We start from the raw sequence: 14338 nt of genomic DNA, 5'->3' as shown, positions 1-14338 counted from the left end.
TGATAGCACTGAAAACTTGATACTTGAATCAAAAAGGGAAAGACACTAAATAAATACCAAATAAGCTTGACAATTATTATAAAATAACTATCTCTGGAGTGTTATAGAAGCACCTTGGTGGGTTGATTTAATCAAGAGAAGCATCCTAAAGGAAATGTCATTCACACTCAGGAAATCTTTGCCAAAGAAAGATTGACCTGTTGATGAACAGTCAGTTGAAGTGAGACTTCAGTGCAGCATCGACTTCATCTATACATGACAAGAGCTGATAAAGATCATTAAAGTGGTCACTAACAAGATCATGTGTGATATTTAATAACTATCTCTGGCAGTAGTAGCTAAAGGGCAAGACCAGAAGCTAATTAGTAGCTTGTTGGAATAATCAACATGGAAGATGACAAAAGTCTAGATGAGGCCAGCAACCATAGCCATGAAGCTATATGATTTTGAAGTAGTGTTACACATCTCCTTTGATAGCATGTGAAAAATGAGTCTTATTTAACACATATTCCTCCAGGTTAATTTTTAAACCTTTAATGTGTTCATGACTTTCACTTTATCATTGTGTTCTACAGGACTCTAGTTAGTATACAAATATTTCACATCATACTAAAACTTGATAGGCTTCACAAACAAAATTAGAATTATTCAAATTTTTGTATATTAAGGCAATGTCACTAATAAACTCTTTATTACCTATTAATCCAGCTCATTAAAGATTTATGAAACTTCCTGATGGAATTCATATGTGATATTCCATACAGAACATTATTTTATGTCCTGAAGGGAGTCACAGGTATCATAGTCAAAAATGCAAATGCATCACTGAAAAGCAGTCACTGGGCCTAAGCTATAGCTAGCTAATGCATTTGTTCCCTCATTTATTAAGCACTTATTATATAGTGTAACTCTAATTATGTATCAACTTGTAAGTCAAATTATAGAAGTTTAGCTAGATGACTATAGAGAGTTGTACATACCCTAGGGCTCAGCAAAGGATATTTTAAATTTCATGTTCATTCACCACCAGTTAAATAAGAAGGGATAGTATATATAGAACCCTGTGCATAAGCCTACTGGCCAAAAGTTTCAGCTAATTTTTCAAACTATGAAACTGTGAAAAAGTTAAGATAAATGATGTAGTAGCCCAGGAAAAGGCACTTTGTATCACACTAAGAAGTGTTCTTTTTTTTTTTATAGAAAATAGTAAGACACTGATGAATTTTAAGCAGAAGACAAATAGGACATGGTTTGAGGGTTTATTTAAGGTATCTGAGCCAATGCATGGAAAAGAGCTATAGATTGTAATAAAGTAAGGCTAGAAAATAAATTCAATTAGCTAACAGTACTAAAAAGGAGAAATAATACTCTAGGGAATTGGTATTAGAAATAAGAAGAAGCTTGCTAAGGAGGTAGAAGATAAAATATGCAATGATGAAGAATGGGAAGTAGAAGACTGGCATTGGCATGGCCCCACTTTCAAGAGGCAATGGAAATAATGTCATAATACACTGTGTGTGAGCCAAAGGGAAGGGCAGGTTTGCAAAGAAAAAATACTTTCAATGTACATATGACAATCTAGAACATGGAATAGTTACTGTGGAGATATGCCACTAAGACCAAGATATCCACTGCAAGAAAGATAGCTTTACTTCCAGAAGCAGAAACTAATATAGCCTCAGCAACTAGAACACTGAATCTGCCTACTAAAACCACCATCTATACACTTCTATAAATTAAACAGTTTTGCTAAATGAGTCCCATATTGACCCACCTGAAACTTTCTTAGACCTATATTTCAGTTGACAGGTCTTCCTACCCAATCTATTTATCTTCCTTTCTCTCACATGTGAATATTTATGGTATTATGTGAAGGCTTTCACTATTTCTTCCTTCCTTTTTTCATTCATTCCACCACAATCATTTAGCCCAAGTAAATCCCTTGCATAAGTAATCCTATTTTGGCATAACTTCCAGAAGGACACAAACTAACACAGTCAGTAACCATAATGCTAAGAAAACAGATTTGCTGTATACTGGGAAGATTGAACCTTGGATAGAGATGAGTGCTCCACAGCTGAAAAGTCTCAAGAGTTGCCATTTTATAACACTGCTGCATGTACAAACCACTAGGGGGATTGATTGTGGCACAGAACAGGCAATATGATGTATTTAGAATAATTAAGGTATATGAGGCTTTAAAGAAGTTAGATTACATTGTAGCACTAACATACAAATACACAAGGAAAAAATAAGCTTTCACCCTAGTCTTAGTTTTAATCTGTGGGTAAATAAATGGCATCTTACAATTCTCATATCTTCATGCCAGTATTGAAATTTGAGGACAAAGCTATTGTTTTCCTTCATCTTTCACAAACCCAAGGTTTGAGTATGAAAGGAAAGACAGATGAACATTCTTCAGTACTTGCACACCCAATGTCTCTTTATTTGGTCTACAAAATGTCATCTGGCATGGCTGCAGCAGAACACATTTAATCCCCTTAGCACTCTGCATATGAACATATTTTTTAATTTATCACTGGCTATATAAATGATTATGGTATGAATTTGCTCATGTAAAATATTTTAACACTTTGTCTCAACCTCATCTTGAACTTCTTCCACTTCCTTTTTAAGTTACCAAATCAGGCACACAGTTGAAACCAAGAATTGTTACTAATGGTAATGATACAGTGACATAATTCTATTCATAACCCATACAAAAATTGCATCTTTATTCAAAATATCTGAAGGGCTTGGTTCTCTATGATGTTACAATTTACATCTTTAGGTTTGCAAGAATTGATATAGTCATAGCACTGGCATTTAAGTCACATAAGTTGCCACACCTGGGCTTGCAATTAACTCTACCTAACAGGAAACAGACTTACCTAGGTAGAAGCTACCTTGTGTAACCCAAAGAAAGACACAGATCTATGGTTCTTCAAAAAAAATTATAATGTGAATAGATAAAAGAGACAGAAAAGAGAGTTGAAGATAATTCAACAGTTTTAAAATAATTCCACCAAAATATAGCAATTCTTCTAGTCTATGTAGGAGGAACTGACACTTTTTTCTCAATGAAGATTATTATATTCCATAATATGCAGAGCCATAATTCATATGCAAGACTGTAAATTTGGTAGGTCAGTTTCAAATACTCAAATTTAAATTCTTACATCTAGAAACCAAATTATATTATTTTGCCTTGAATCAACAGTCACAGATATGATTAAAGCATGTTAGAGATATTTTGTAGCCTAAATAGATCTCTTATCCAAGCATCACTAAAAATATTTAGTTTGGGGCTGGAGAGATGACTTAGCAGTTAGCAACTGGGAGGTGAGAGACTCCCAGAACTCATTGGGAGGGACCTTTGATGAAATGCCCAACAGTAAGGAGAGGGAACTTATAGAGCCCACTTCCAGCAGGAAGACAGGACATCAAGTAAGGGATGGGGTTGCCTCACTCCTCTGACCCATAATTGTTTCTGTCTGAAAGAATTACAGGGATGGAAACAGAGAGAAGCCTGAAGAAAAGAAGGTCCAACGACAGGCCCAAAGTGGGATCCAGCTCAAAGGTCCCAAGGCCTGACACTATTACTGAGACTATGGAGCTCTCACAAAAAGGGACCTATCATGACTGCACTCTGAAAGACCCAAAAAGCAGCTGAAAGAGTCAGATGCAGATATTTGCATCCAACCAGTGGACAAAAGCAGCTGACCCCTGTTATTGAATTAAGGAAGGCTGAAAGAAGCTGAGGAGAAGAGCAATTCTGTAGAAGGACCAGCAGTCTCAATTAATCTGGACCCCTGAGATCTTTCAAACACTGGACCACCAAACAGACAGCATACACCAGCTGATATGAGGCCCCCAACAGACATACAGCAGAGAAAAGCTGGGTCTGTGTTCATTCAGAGATGAAGCACCTAACCCTCAAGAGACTGGAGGCCCCAGGGAGTTTAGAGGTCAGGTGGGGTGGGGGTGGGGGCATCCACGTGGAGATGGGGTGGGGTAGGGAGGAGGTGTGGGATGTGGAGCAGTCGGAGAGTGGATGGGGAGATGTGGGGAATGGAATATGGAGTGTAAAAACTGCATTACAAATAAAATGAAATAAAGAAAAATTATAGAAGAAAACTTTCATAACTTAAAGAAAGAAATGCCCATGAACATACAAGATGCCTACAGAACTCCAAATAGACTGGACCAGGCAAGAAATTCCTCCCATCATATAGTAATCAAAACACCAAATGCACTAAACAAAGAAAGAATATTAAAAGCAGTAAGGGTAAAAGGTCAAGTAACATATAAATGCAGACCTATCAGAATTACACCAGACTTCTCACAAGAGACTATGAAAGCTAGAAAATCCAGGGCAGATGTCATACAGACCCCACGAGAACACAAATACCAGCACAGGCTACTATACCCAGCAAAACTCTCAATTACCATAGATGGAGAAAATAAGACATTCCATGACAAAAACCAAATTTACATAATATATTTCCATAAATCCAGCCCTACAGAGGATAATAGATGGAAAACACCAGCACAAAGAGGGAAGCTACACCCTAGAAAAAGCAAGAAAATAATCTTTCAACAAACCCATAAGAAGATAGCCACACAAACATATTTCCACCTCTAACAACAAAAATAACAGGAAGTAACAATCACTTTTCCTTAATATCTCTTAACATCAATGGACTCAATTCCCCCCAAAAGACATAGACTAACAGACTGGATATGTAAACAGGACCCAGCATTTTGCTGCATACAGGAAATGCACCTCAGGGACAAAGACAGACGCTACCTTAGAGTAAAAGGTTGGAAAATAATTTTTCCCAAATGGTCGCAAGAAGCAAGCTGGAGTGGCCATTCTAATATCAAATAAAATCAACTTTCAACCAAAAGTTATAAAAAAAAAAGACAAGGAAGGTCACTTCATACTGGTCAAAGGAAAAATCTACCAAGATGGACTCCCAATTCTGAACATCTATGGTTCAAGTGCAAAAGCATCCACAATCATAAAAGAAACTTTACTTAAACTCAAAGCACACATCACACCTCACACAGTAATAGTGAGAAACTTCAACACCCCACTCTTAGCAATGGATAGATCATGGAAACAGAAACTAAACAGAGATACAATGAAATTCACAGAAGGTATGAACCAAATGGGTCTAACAGGTATTTATAAAATATTTCATCCTAAAGCAAAAGAATATATCTTCTTCTCAGCACCTCATGGTACGTTCTCCAAAACTGTCCATATAATCAGTCACAACACAGGCCTCAACAGATACAAGAAGACTGAAATAATCCCATGCACCCTATCAGATCACCATGGACTAAGGCTGGTCTTAAATACCAACAAAAACAAATCGAATGCTCACATACAAATCGAAGCTGGCTAATGTTCTTCTCAATGATAACTTGGTCAAGGAAGAAATAAAGAAAGAAATTAAAGACTTTTTAGAATTTAATGAAAATGAAGACACATCATACCACCTATGCGACACAATGAAAGCAGTGGCAAGAGGAAAACTCATAGCTCTAAGTGCCTCCAAAAAGATACTGAAGAGAGCTTACACTAGCAGCTTGACAGCATACCTGAAAGCTCTAGAAGAAAAAGAATAAAATACATCCAAGAGTGTTAGATGGCAGGTAATAATCAAACATAGGGATGAAATCAACCAAATATAAACAAAAAGAACTATACAAACAATCAACAAAACCAGGAGCTGGTTCTTTGAAAAAAATCAACAAGATAGAATCAATATCCAAATTAATAAAATCAGAAGTAAAAGAGAGACATAACAATGAAATATATCTTAAAATAATCATTCTGTTTGTTAAATATTAACAGTTTGTATTTTATAATTTGTATGTTGGACTTTTAAACAGAATTGAGACTGTGATAAACTGTAGGGATTTTGAAGCTGAACTAGATGCCTTTCACAATATAATATTGCTATAAGCCTATGGAGGCCAGGGAGTCGAGTGTGGTAGTGTGAATACAGATGAGCCCCATAGGTTCATATATTTGAGGTTTGGAGGCTTCAAAAGTCTCCCACCATCCCCAGGGCTGATGAAGCAACGGAATGATACTGATGCTTCCACTCTCCCAAGCTGAGCTCTACCTGGAGTAGCACAACTTCCCAGAACATTGGACTAGACTAGTCTACAAAAGACTAAAAGTTTGATTCTGGAAATTCTTTTTTTTTTTTTCTGTTACTGAAAATAGACTTTTTTTCATACAACATACCTCAAGAAGTGACATCGAGGATGAGAAAGAATTAAGTTAAGGTGCTACTGAGATACCTGTGGCAAGCTGGTAAAGATGGCAATCTACAGAGCAAAACGAGGTGATACAAAAGAAACTTTGTCTCATGGGAGCCACTGGGAAGGGGCTGGGAGACTAGGGGGGAAAAAAACATAACTCTCTAGAATCTGGTTCACCTCAGGCCTCAATTAGTCACCTCAAACACCGACATCTTGATGACTAACAGCCAGCCACCAGAGCAAGAGGACATGGAAAAGCTATTGAATTAGCTTGGAGAAGTTATTCAACTTTTTCATGAGGTCTGTACCTCATTGTGAAATGAGTAGACCGTACTGCTACGTCTTATCTCATTGGAATATTTTTTAAGAAAACATGCTTTTTCAGTACATAGCAAGGAGCAGATTACTGGGGGATAGCAAGACTAATTCCTGAAGACTGATAAAATATTTATGTATTAATTTACATATGTTTTGTGATACATGCATGTTCATGTGAGTGTGTGGACATAAGTGTAGATAACAGATGATTAGGTCTGGTGTCTTTTTCTATGGCTCCCCACCTTATTTTTTGAGATAAGTTCTCTCACTGAACCTGAACTTTGCCAATTTGGATAGACTTGCTGACCAATAAGATCCAGGGTGGTCCTGTCTCCAAACCATCCCTCTTCCAGCACTGGGATTACAAATGGTTACTATCATATCTAGTTTTTTATGTGGGTCTGGGGACCAAACACGTCCTCATGCTTGTCTAGCAAATATCCCATCAGTTGAAACATTTTTCCAGCTCCATAGAATGATTTTTGAAATTTAAATAAGATATTGTAGGTAAAACTTGCTGGCAGTATTTTGTATAGTAAATAATAGCTATTAACGTTAGTTACAGTTTAATTTATTAAAAGTTAATCAAATAGCATACTAAATATAACTTTTTGAGACGTTTTACCATATCACCCTTACTGAACTGGAATTTGATTTGTAGACCAATCTGGCCTGGAACTCCTAGAGACCTACCTCCTGTCTCTGTCTCTGCTTCTGACTCTAGAGTAGTAGAATTAAAGGCATATGCCACCACAGCCTATCTAAATATAATTTAACATTACTTGAAACTACCCAGTGTCTGGTTCCTGATGGTGACAGTGACAGAGCTGCTTATACCAACATTCTAATATTGCTTCATCTGTAGCCAGCTCCTGAGTCATGAAGGGATTTACACACACACACACACACACACACACACACACACACACACACGTAATAGCATTCACTAGCAGTGGCTAAAACACATACATGTTTTTGTTTGTTTGTTTGTTTGTTTGTTTGCTTTTGTGTTGTTTGTAATGATCTACTGTAATTGACAACCACACTGATTAAGCCAATTAAAACTTTTACGTCCTTTTTATTGGAGATCAAACTTGAGCCCCTAAAAACTTACTTGTTGACAAAGCTCAAGGATATATAGTTTTAAAGGTAAACCAAAGTAAAGTGGGTGTTAGAGTAATCTTGAAGCATTTATTATTAGCAGAAAATAGTAGTTATTTTAGACATAACTTGCTAATTATTTCGTTTAATACCTCTGACCATGGCCAAGGCTCTGGAAATCTTAAAGGTGTTGCCAAGGTCAACTGACCTAAAAACTCTTTAAGCAAACATAGAGTCAATCAAGATGGCATATCTTAATCATTTCACTTTCATTATCTTTTCTACTATGCTCAACATCCAAGTTTGCCTTGCTGATTTTTGAGAAAGCATTCCAAATTACATCAACATTCAACTTCCTTTTGTTACTGGGAAGAACTTGATCGAGAACAGTCCGCCAATCCCACAGGTGGCGCTGAAGGACTATCAGAGCAGTTACTGAAAGCTGAAGATGCTCCTCTAGTCGAGTACTGACGCTAGAGATGTCGTCATCGCGTTCTGGTTTGTGACAGCCGCCCGCGTAAATTTGAAATGGCTGATGATTTGCGGGCTGGTGGAGTTCTGGAACCTATAGCTATGGTTCCACCGAGACCTGACTTGGCGGCGGAGAAGGAACCGGCGTCCTGGAAGGAAGGTGAGCACCTCAACCCGAGTCGGAGAGCTGTTTTCGTGGTTGCCGGCCGGGCCTGGCCACCCTAAGGACGCGATTACCTGGGTGGGGAGTTCTGTGCTGGGTCTGGCCCCGCTCTCACGACTTCGGAGTCGGGAGATACTGTGGCCAATTTAGGCTCTCTATCCTCCTGACTCAGCTTCCGGAGAAGAGAAGGGGTTGGATCTGGGTGGACATTCCCCAGACGGAAGGGACTCAGGGGGCTTTGTATTCATTTATTTCATGAGCCAAGTTTTTGTTTGTTTGATTGATTGATTGATTGATTGATTGATTTGTTTTTAACCTACATCTAAGGGATCATGTGCTACGCTTCTCCTTTTTAAAAACAACCTTGAACTCTCATCCTATGCACTGGGGACAGATGACAGCAGAGCTGAGTTTGGATAGAATCCAGAAATAGAATTGACCCAGCTTTTCTTTTCTTTTCTTTTTTCTTTTTTTCCAACACAAACCACCAGCATTTATTTCCTGGGCCTAAGTATCAGTCTTTTGGTAAAAAGGGCAAAGAATTGGTCAGTTAGTTTTGAATCCAAATCCTTTCCCCAAACTGGATCTGTGAGGCGCCATGAGGAAACTTAGAGCTGCATAGATCATCAGAACTGAGCTTAAACCCGCTTTCAAAACAAAACCAAAACCCAAAACCAAAGCAGAAGAAAAGTGATTGTCAGCTTCTCTCTCTCTCTCTCTCTCTCTCTCTCTCTCTCTCTCTCTCTCTCTCTCTCTCTCTCTCTCTCTCTGAAAAAGTTATGTTTTTTTAAAAATGTAAAAGAAGCTTTAAAAAAGGGCTAGGAAGATCTTCCTGACAGACAGGCTGGCTGGAGGGTGAGTGGTGACAGGACAGTCCCTGTCCAGGTGGCAGCTGCTCACCTAGGGGCAGGGCCTGGCTCAAGCCCCGCCTAGCTGAATAAATAATATCTCGTGGTGCTGGTTGTCTTCAGAGTGTACCTGAGCACCGTGGGGAGGTGGGGAAGAGTGGAGCCTGCGGTGTGGGTGGAGGACTTGGCTGGAGTGGGGGCCACAGAGGATTCCATGAGGCTCTCAGTCGGCCTGGCTGGCCAGGGCTCCAGTCCGGGAGGTACAGCAGGTCTCTTCCAGCCTTGGGACCACAGGCAGACTCAGGACGAGGTGTTCGCATCACTGCTCTCAGGCTGGCTGCTGGCTTCCTTGTCTGGGGTACTTCCCTCTGCCTGTGCTTCTCCCTCAAGTGCGAGCTCGCCCATGTCTCCAGCGAGCTTCCGCATGCTCACGGCCTCCGAGTCTCCCTGGATGTCAGGGACTGCATTCCGATGGCCTGTCCGGTCGCAGGAGATGAAGTCCGAGTAAGAGGACTCGACTTCCATCATGCCTGTCGCATCGCTCCTCAGGCCTGACCAAGGGACAACCAAGAAACATGGGTGCTAATACTGCCTTGAATGTGGCCGTGGGATTTTCAAAGCTCACAGCAGAAGTCCAGGTGGTCTCTCTCTGACTGTATAGCAAGTCTAGTCTAATTCCGTTTTCCTGCCTGCATCTCTTCAGGTTTTTCACTCTTGATTAGCCAGTGCAGAAGGTCTGCCGCCTTGTCGCCTCATAGAGCCCCAGCCCTAACCCAGCTTTTCTAACCCTCAGCTTCATTGTACCTAATCATGGGAATTTTATTTGCCAAACTGTGACCTTACATATGCTAGGAAAGAGCTCTACCATCCCCAGTTCCTTTTTTACTTTGAGGCAGGGCCTCTACATAGTCCTGGCTGACCTGAAACTCACTATGTAGACCAAGCCAGCCTCCAACTCAGAGTTCCACCTGTACTGGAGGCTCAAGGCATGAACCACCGTGTCTGGCCTTGATGATTTTTAAAGCTAGTTTATATTAACACATTCAGTTATAATGTGTAATGGACAGAGTTAGGTTGATGTGAGAAATCATAGGTGTGACTTAATTCTTCAACAAGCGTACTTTGTGAACAGCCAAAAGTTTCATATGTACAGATGCCTTAGAAAACAGCCAGTATTTCCAATGTGAAAGCGTTATAATATGAAGAGTCAGCTTTAAAGTGTCTGTCTGTAAGGAACTAAACTTGTATGCTATTGTATGAGAAATCTTAAAAGTGGCATTTACAAGTCAGGAGTGATAGTGCATCTCTGTGATTCCAGCACTTGAGTGGTAGGAGCAGGAGCAATGGGAATAAAGGGCCATGCTTGGCTACCTAATAAGTTGGAGACCAGCCTGGGCTACATGAAACTCTGTCTCCATAAAACCAAACCAAAACAACAGTCACAATAAAACACTGAACTTAGAGAAACAGAGTTTACTTCATGGTTTCCCAAAGAATGGGGAAACTGTTTGTCAAAGTAGACTTAATGAAAAGCAAGAAGAGTAGAGTAGATCATGTATTTTCACCATTTAAAGAAAATATGTGAGGTAATGGAAATCTTAGCTTTCTTATGGTAATTATTTCTTAATATGTAAATAAAACATGAATGTCTTCCGTAGATGACTTTCTTTTTCTACTTTGTTTCTTGGCAAATTTTTTAATTTAATTTAATTTCAATTTAAAAGACAAATACAGCTAAAAAGCATATGGAGTGCATCAACTTAATAAACCTAGTTTCTACCAATCAAAGGGCTAAGAACGCTATCAGCATCTGAGGTTTATAGCTGAGAGTCATCTACTTGGCTATAACTAGCCTTTTATATTTCCACCAATATATTTGAAGAACGCCTTGATTTATGACTGATTTTATTCTGTTACTATTTTTTTAAAAAAACAATGAAACTGCTACATTAGAGCATAGAATTTGGATGTGATGGTTTGTATATGCTCAGGCCAGGGAGTGGCACTATTAGAAGGTATGGCCTTGTATGTAGGTGTGTCACTGTGGATGTGGGCTTTAAGACTCTCATCCCTAGCTTCCTGGAAGTCAGTATTCTGTTAACAGCCTTCAGATTAAGATATAGAACTCTTAGTTCCTCCTGCACCATGCCTGCCTGGATACTTCCATGTTCCTGCCTTGATGATGATAGACTGAATTTCTGAACATGTAAACCAGCCACAGTGTTGTCTTTATAAGACTTGCCTTGGTTATGGTGTCTGTTCCTAGCAGTGAACCCTAAAAATCAATCTTCTGAGAAGTTTTCTTAAGCTGTGTTCCAGAGATAGCCAAGGTTATTCCTCATGCTACAGCACTCTTTAGTAATGTGTTAAAGTCATCCAGGTGGTACTGGTTTTGAAGGCATGAGGGGTTATGAAGAACAGCTGAGGCTTGGCACTGTGAGAGGCAGTGGAAGGCCATTGGTGAAGGTGCAGCCTCAGTTGGTCCACGACTGAAGGATCATGTAAAGGAGTTGAGGCTTGGCACCATGAAGAGAGCCTATGAGAGGCTTTTGGTGAAGCCTAGTTGCAGAAGAAAACCCCAGTGGTTTTGGTTTTTGGGGGTGGGGGTGGGGGTGGGATTGTTTTTGTTTTTGTTTTTTTTTTCAAAACAGGATTTCTCTATGTAGCCCTGGCTGTCCTAGATCTCACTCTGTAGACCAAACTGGCCTTAAACTCAGAAATCCACCTGCCTCTGCCTCCCAAGTGCTGGGATTAAAGGTGTGTGCCACCACTGCCCAGCCAGACCCCAGTGTATTAGAGATGCCAGTACTATGGGGTTGATCACCAAGAACAGCAACAGCAGTAGATCAACCTGAGCTTAGAGTGCTACAGAGGGCAGAACTGGAAAAGTGATGCCAGCCCTTTGGAAGAGCTCAGAAGATCATATGTAGAACAAGAAGCTGTGAAGTTGAAAGTGCCTTGGAGATTTAATATTAAAGATGTCAAAGCTGTGGAATATCTGCTGAGGAAAGCTTCTAAGAGGGAGTGGGAAAAGGAAACAGAAGTTTGTTGCAAATCAACAAAGATGAAAAAGGAGTTGGAGATCTGAAGACTGCTTTAACATCAGCGATGGAAATGAAGTTTGGAGTTTGCCTGGCTGCTTTCCTGTCTTTACTTGGTGATTACAGCTAAGAGATTGGATGAATCTCAGAAGACAACTTTGAACTTTGGACCTTTAACATTGTTGAGAGTGCTATAGACTATAGGGACTTTTGAAGTTCGACGGAATGTATTTTGCATTATGCTATATTTAGATATGGCCTCCATAGACTCATGTTTGAACAAGCCTATGGGAGCCAGGGAGTGGAATGTGATGGTTTGTATATGCTCAGCCCAGGGAGTGGCACTATTAGAAGGTGTGGCCTTGTTGGAGTAGGTGTGTCACTGTGGGTGTGGGCTTTAAGACTCTCATCTTCCTGGAAGTCAGTACTCTATTAACAGTCTTCAGATTAAGATATAGAACTCTCAGTTCCTCCTGGACCATGCCTGCCTGGATGCTGCCATGTTCTTGCCTTGATGATGATAGATTGAACTTCTTCTATACATGGAAGCCAGTCACAGTGCTGTCTTAATAAGACTTGCCTTGGTTATGGTGTCTATTCCCAGCAGTAAACCCTAACTAAGACATTGGGGTAACCTAAAACTATGTTTCAGGGTGATGGTCACTGTACTGGCTAATTTTATGTCATCTGTACACAGCTAGAAGTATCTGAAAGGACTGAACCTCAACTGAGAAAATGTCTCCAAAAAATCTTATCAGGGGTAGGACATGTTCTTAATTAATATTTGATGGAGAGGGCACAACCCATTGTGGATGGTGCTGTCCCTGAGCTGGTGGTCCTAGGTTCTCTTAAGAAAACAGGCTGAGCAAGCCATGATGTTCGAGCCAGTAAGTAGCACCCTTCCATGGCCTCTGCATCAGCTCCTGCCTCCTGCTCCCTGCCCTGCTTTAGTTCCTGCCTGCTTTTGTTTTATGCAACTAGGCATGGAATAAACCCTTTCCTCCCCAAGTTGCTTTTTTTTTCCCCCATTAATTTATTTATTTTGCATCCCAGTTGCAGTCTCCCCACCCTCCTCTCCTTCCAGTTCCATCTTTACAACTCCCTCCCTCACACTCTCTCCCCTTCTCTGAGAAGGTGCAGCCTCCCTTGGGTACCACTCTGCCCTGGGACATCCAGTCACCCAGTTAGGGGAACAGGATCATAGGTAGGCAACAGAAACAGGGACAGCCCCCACTCCAGTTGAATGACCCACATGAAGACCAAGCTGCACTTCTATTACAAATGTGCAGGAGGCCTTCATCCAGCCCATGTATGCTTTTGGTTGGTGGTTCAGTCTCTGGAAGCCCCCAAGGGTCCAGGTTAGTTGACTCTGTTATGGAATTCCTATCCACTTCAGGTCCCTCAATTCTTACCCATCTCTTCCACAAGACTCCCTGAGCTCTGTCTAATGTTTGACTGTGGGTCTCTGTATCTATTTGGGTCAGTTGATGGGTTCAGCTTCTCAGAGGACAGTTATGCTGGGCTCCTATCTTCAAGCATAATAGAGGATCAATAGTGTCAGGAATTGGTTCTTGATTATGGGATGGGCCTTAAATTGGGCCAGTAATTTGTTTGATGTTCCCTCAGTCTCTGTTCCATCTTAGTCTCTGCACTTCTTGTAAGCAGGACAAATTTTAGGTCAAAAGTTTTGTGGGTGGGTTGGTTTCCTTATCCCTCCACTGGGAGTCCTGCTTAGCTACAAGAGGGAGCCATTTTAGGCTCCATATAACCCACTGCTAGGAGTCTCAGCTAGAGTCACCCTCATAGAATCCCTGGAACCTCCCCCATCTCAGGTCTCTGGTATATCCTAGAGATGCCCCACTCTCCCTGAACCTGATTCCCCCACACATACACTTCCCCTCACCATCCCCTCTTCCACTCAGTTTTCTCCCTCCACCCACCACCAATGATTATTTTATTTCCCATTCTGAATGAGATTCAAGCATCCTTTCTTGGGCCCTCCTTGTTATTTAGCTTCTTTGGGACTGTGGATTGTGCCATGGTTATCTGAACTTTGTGGCTAATATCCACTTATAACTGAATGCATACCATGCATGTCTGTTTGGGTATGGGTT

The 14338-nt window shown here is 40.6% G+C and overlaps 1 protein-coding gene and 1 pseudogene across 1 annotated transcript in view; one reads left to right on the top strand and one right to left on the bottom strand.

The window, feature by feature from the left end:
• The first annotated feature begins 8185 nt into the window (after window positions 1-8185).
• The window catches only part of Shcbp1 (Shc SH2-domain binding protein 1), a 43592-nt gene continuing 37439 nt past the window's right edge, over window positions 8186-14338 (top strand). The window contains exon 1 of the mRNA NM_011369.3: window positions 8186-8332. Within this exon, the coding sequence (NP_035499.1) occupies window positions 8230-8332 (103 nt within the window). The 5' untranslated portion in view covers window positions 8186-8229. The remainder of the gene's footprint in view (window positions 8333-14338) is intronic.
• Gm6334 (predicted gene 6334) lies at window positions 8813-9951 on the bottom strand (annotated as a pseudogene).

This window comes from Mus musculus, chromosome 8 (assembly GCF_000001635.26).
Source record: "Mus musculus strain C57BL/6J chromosome 8, GRCm38.p6 C57BL/6J".
Classification (NCBI taxonomy): domain Eukaryota; kingdom Metazoa; phylum Chordata; class Mammalia; order Rodentia; family Muridae; genus Mus; species Mus musculus.
Note: the sequence above shows the minus strand (reverse complement) of the source record. Positions and strands in the feature narration are given on the sequence as shown.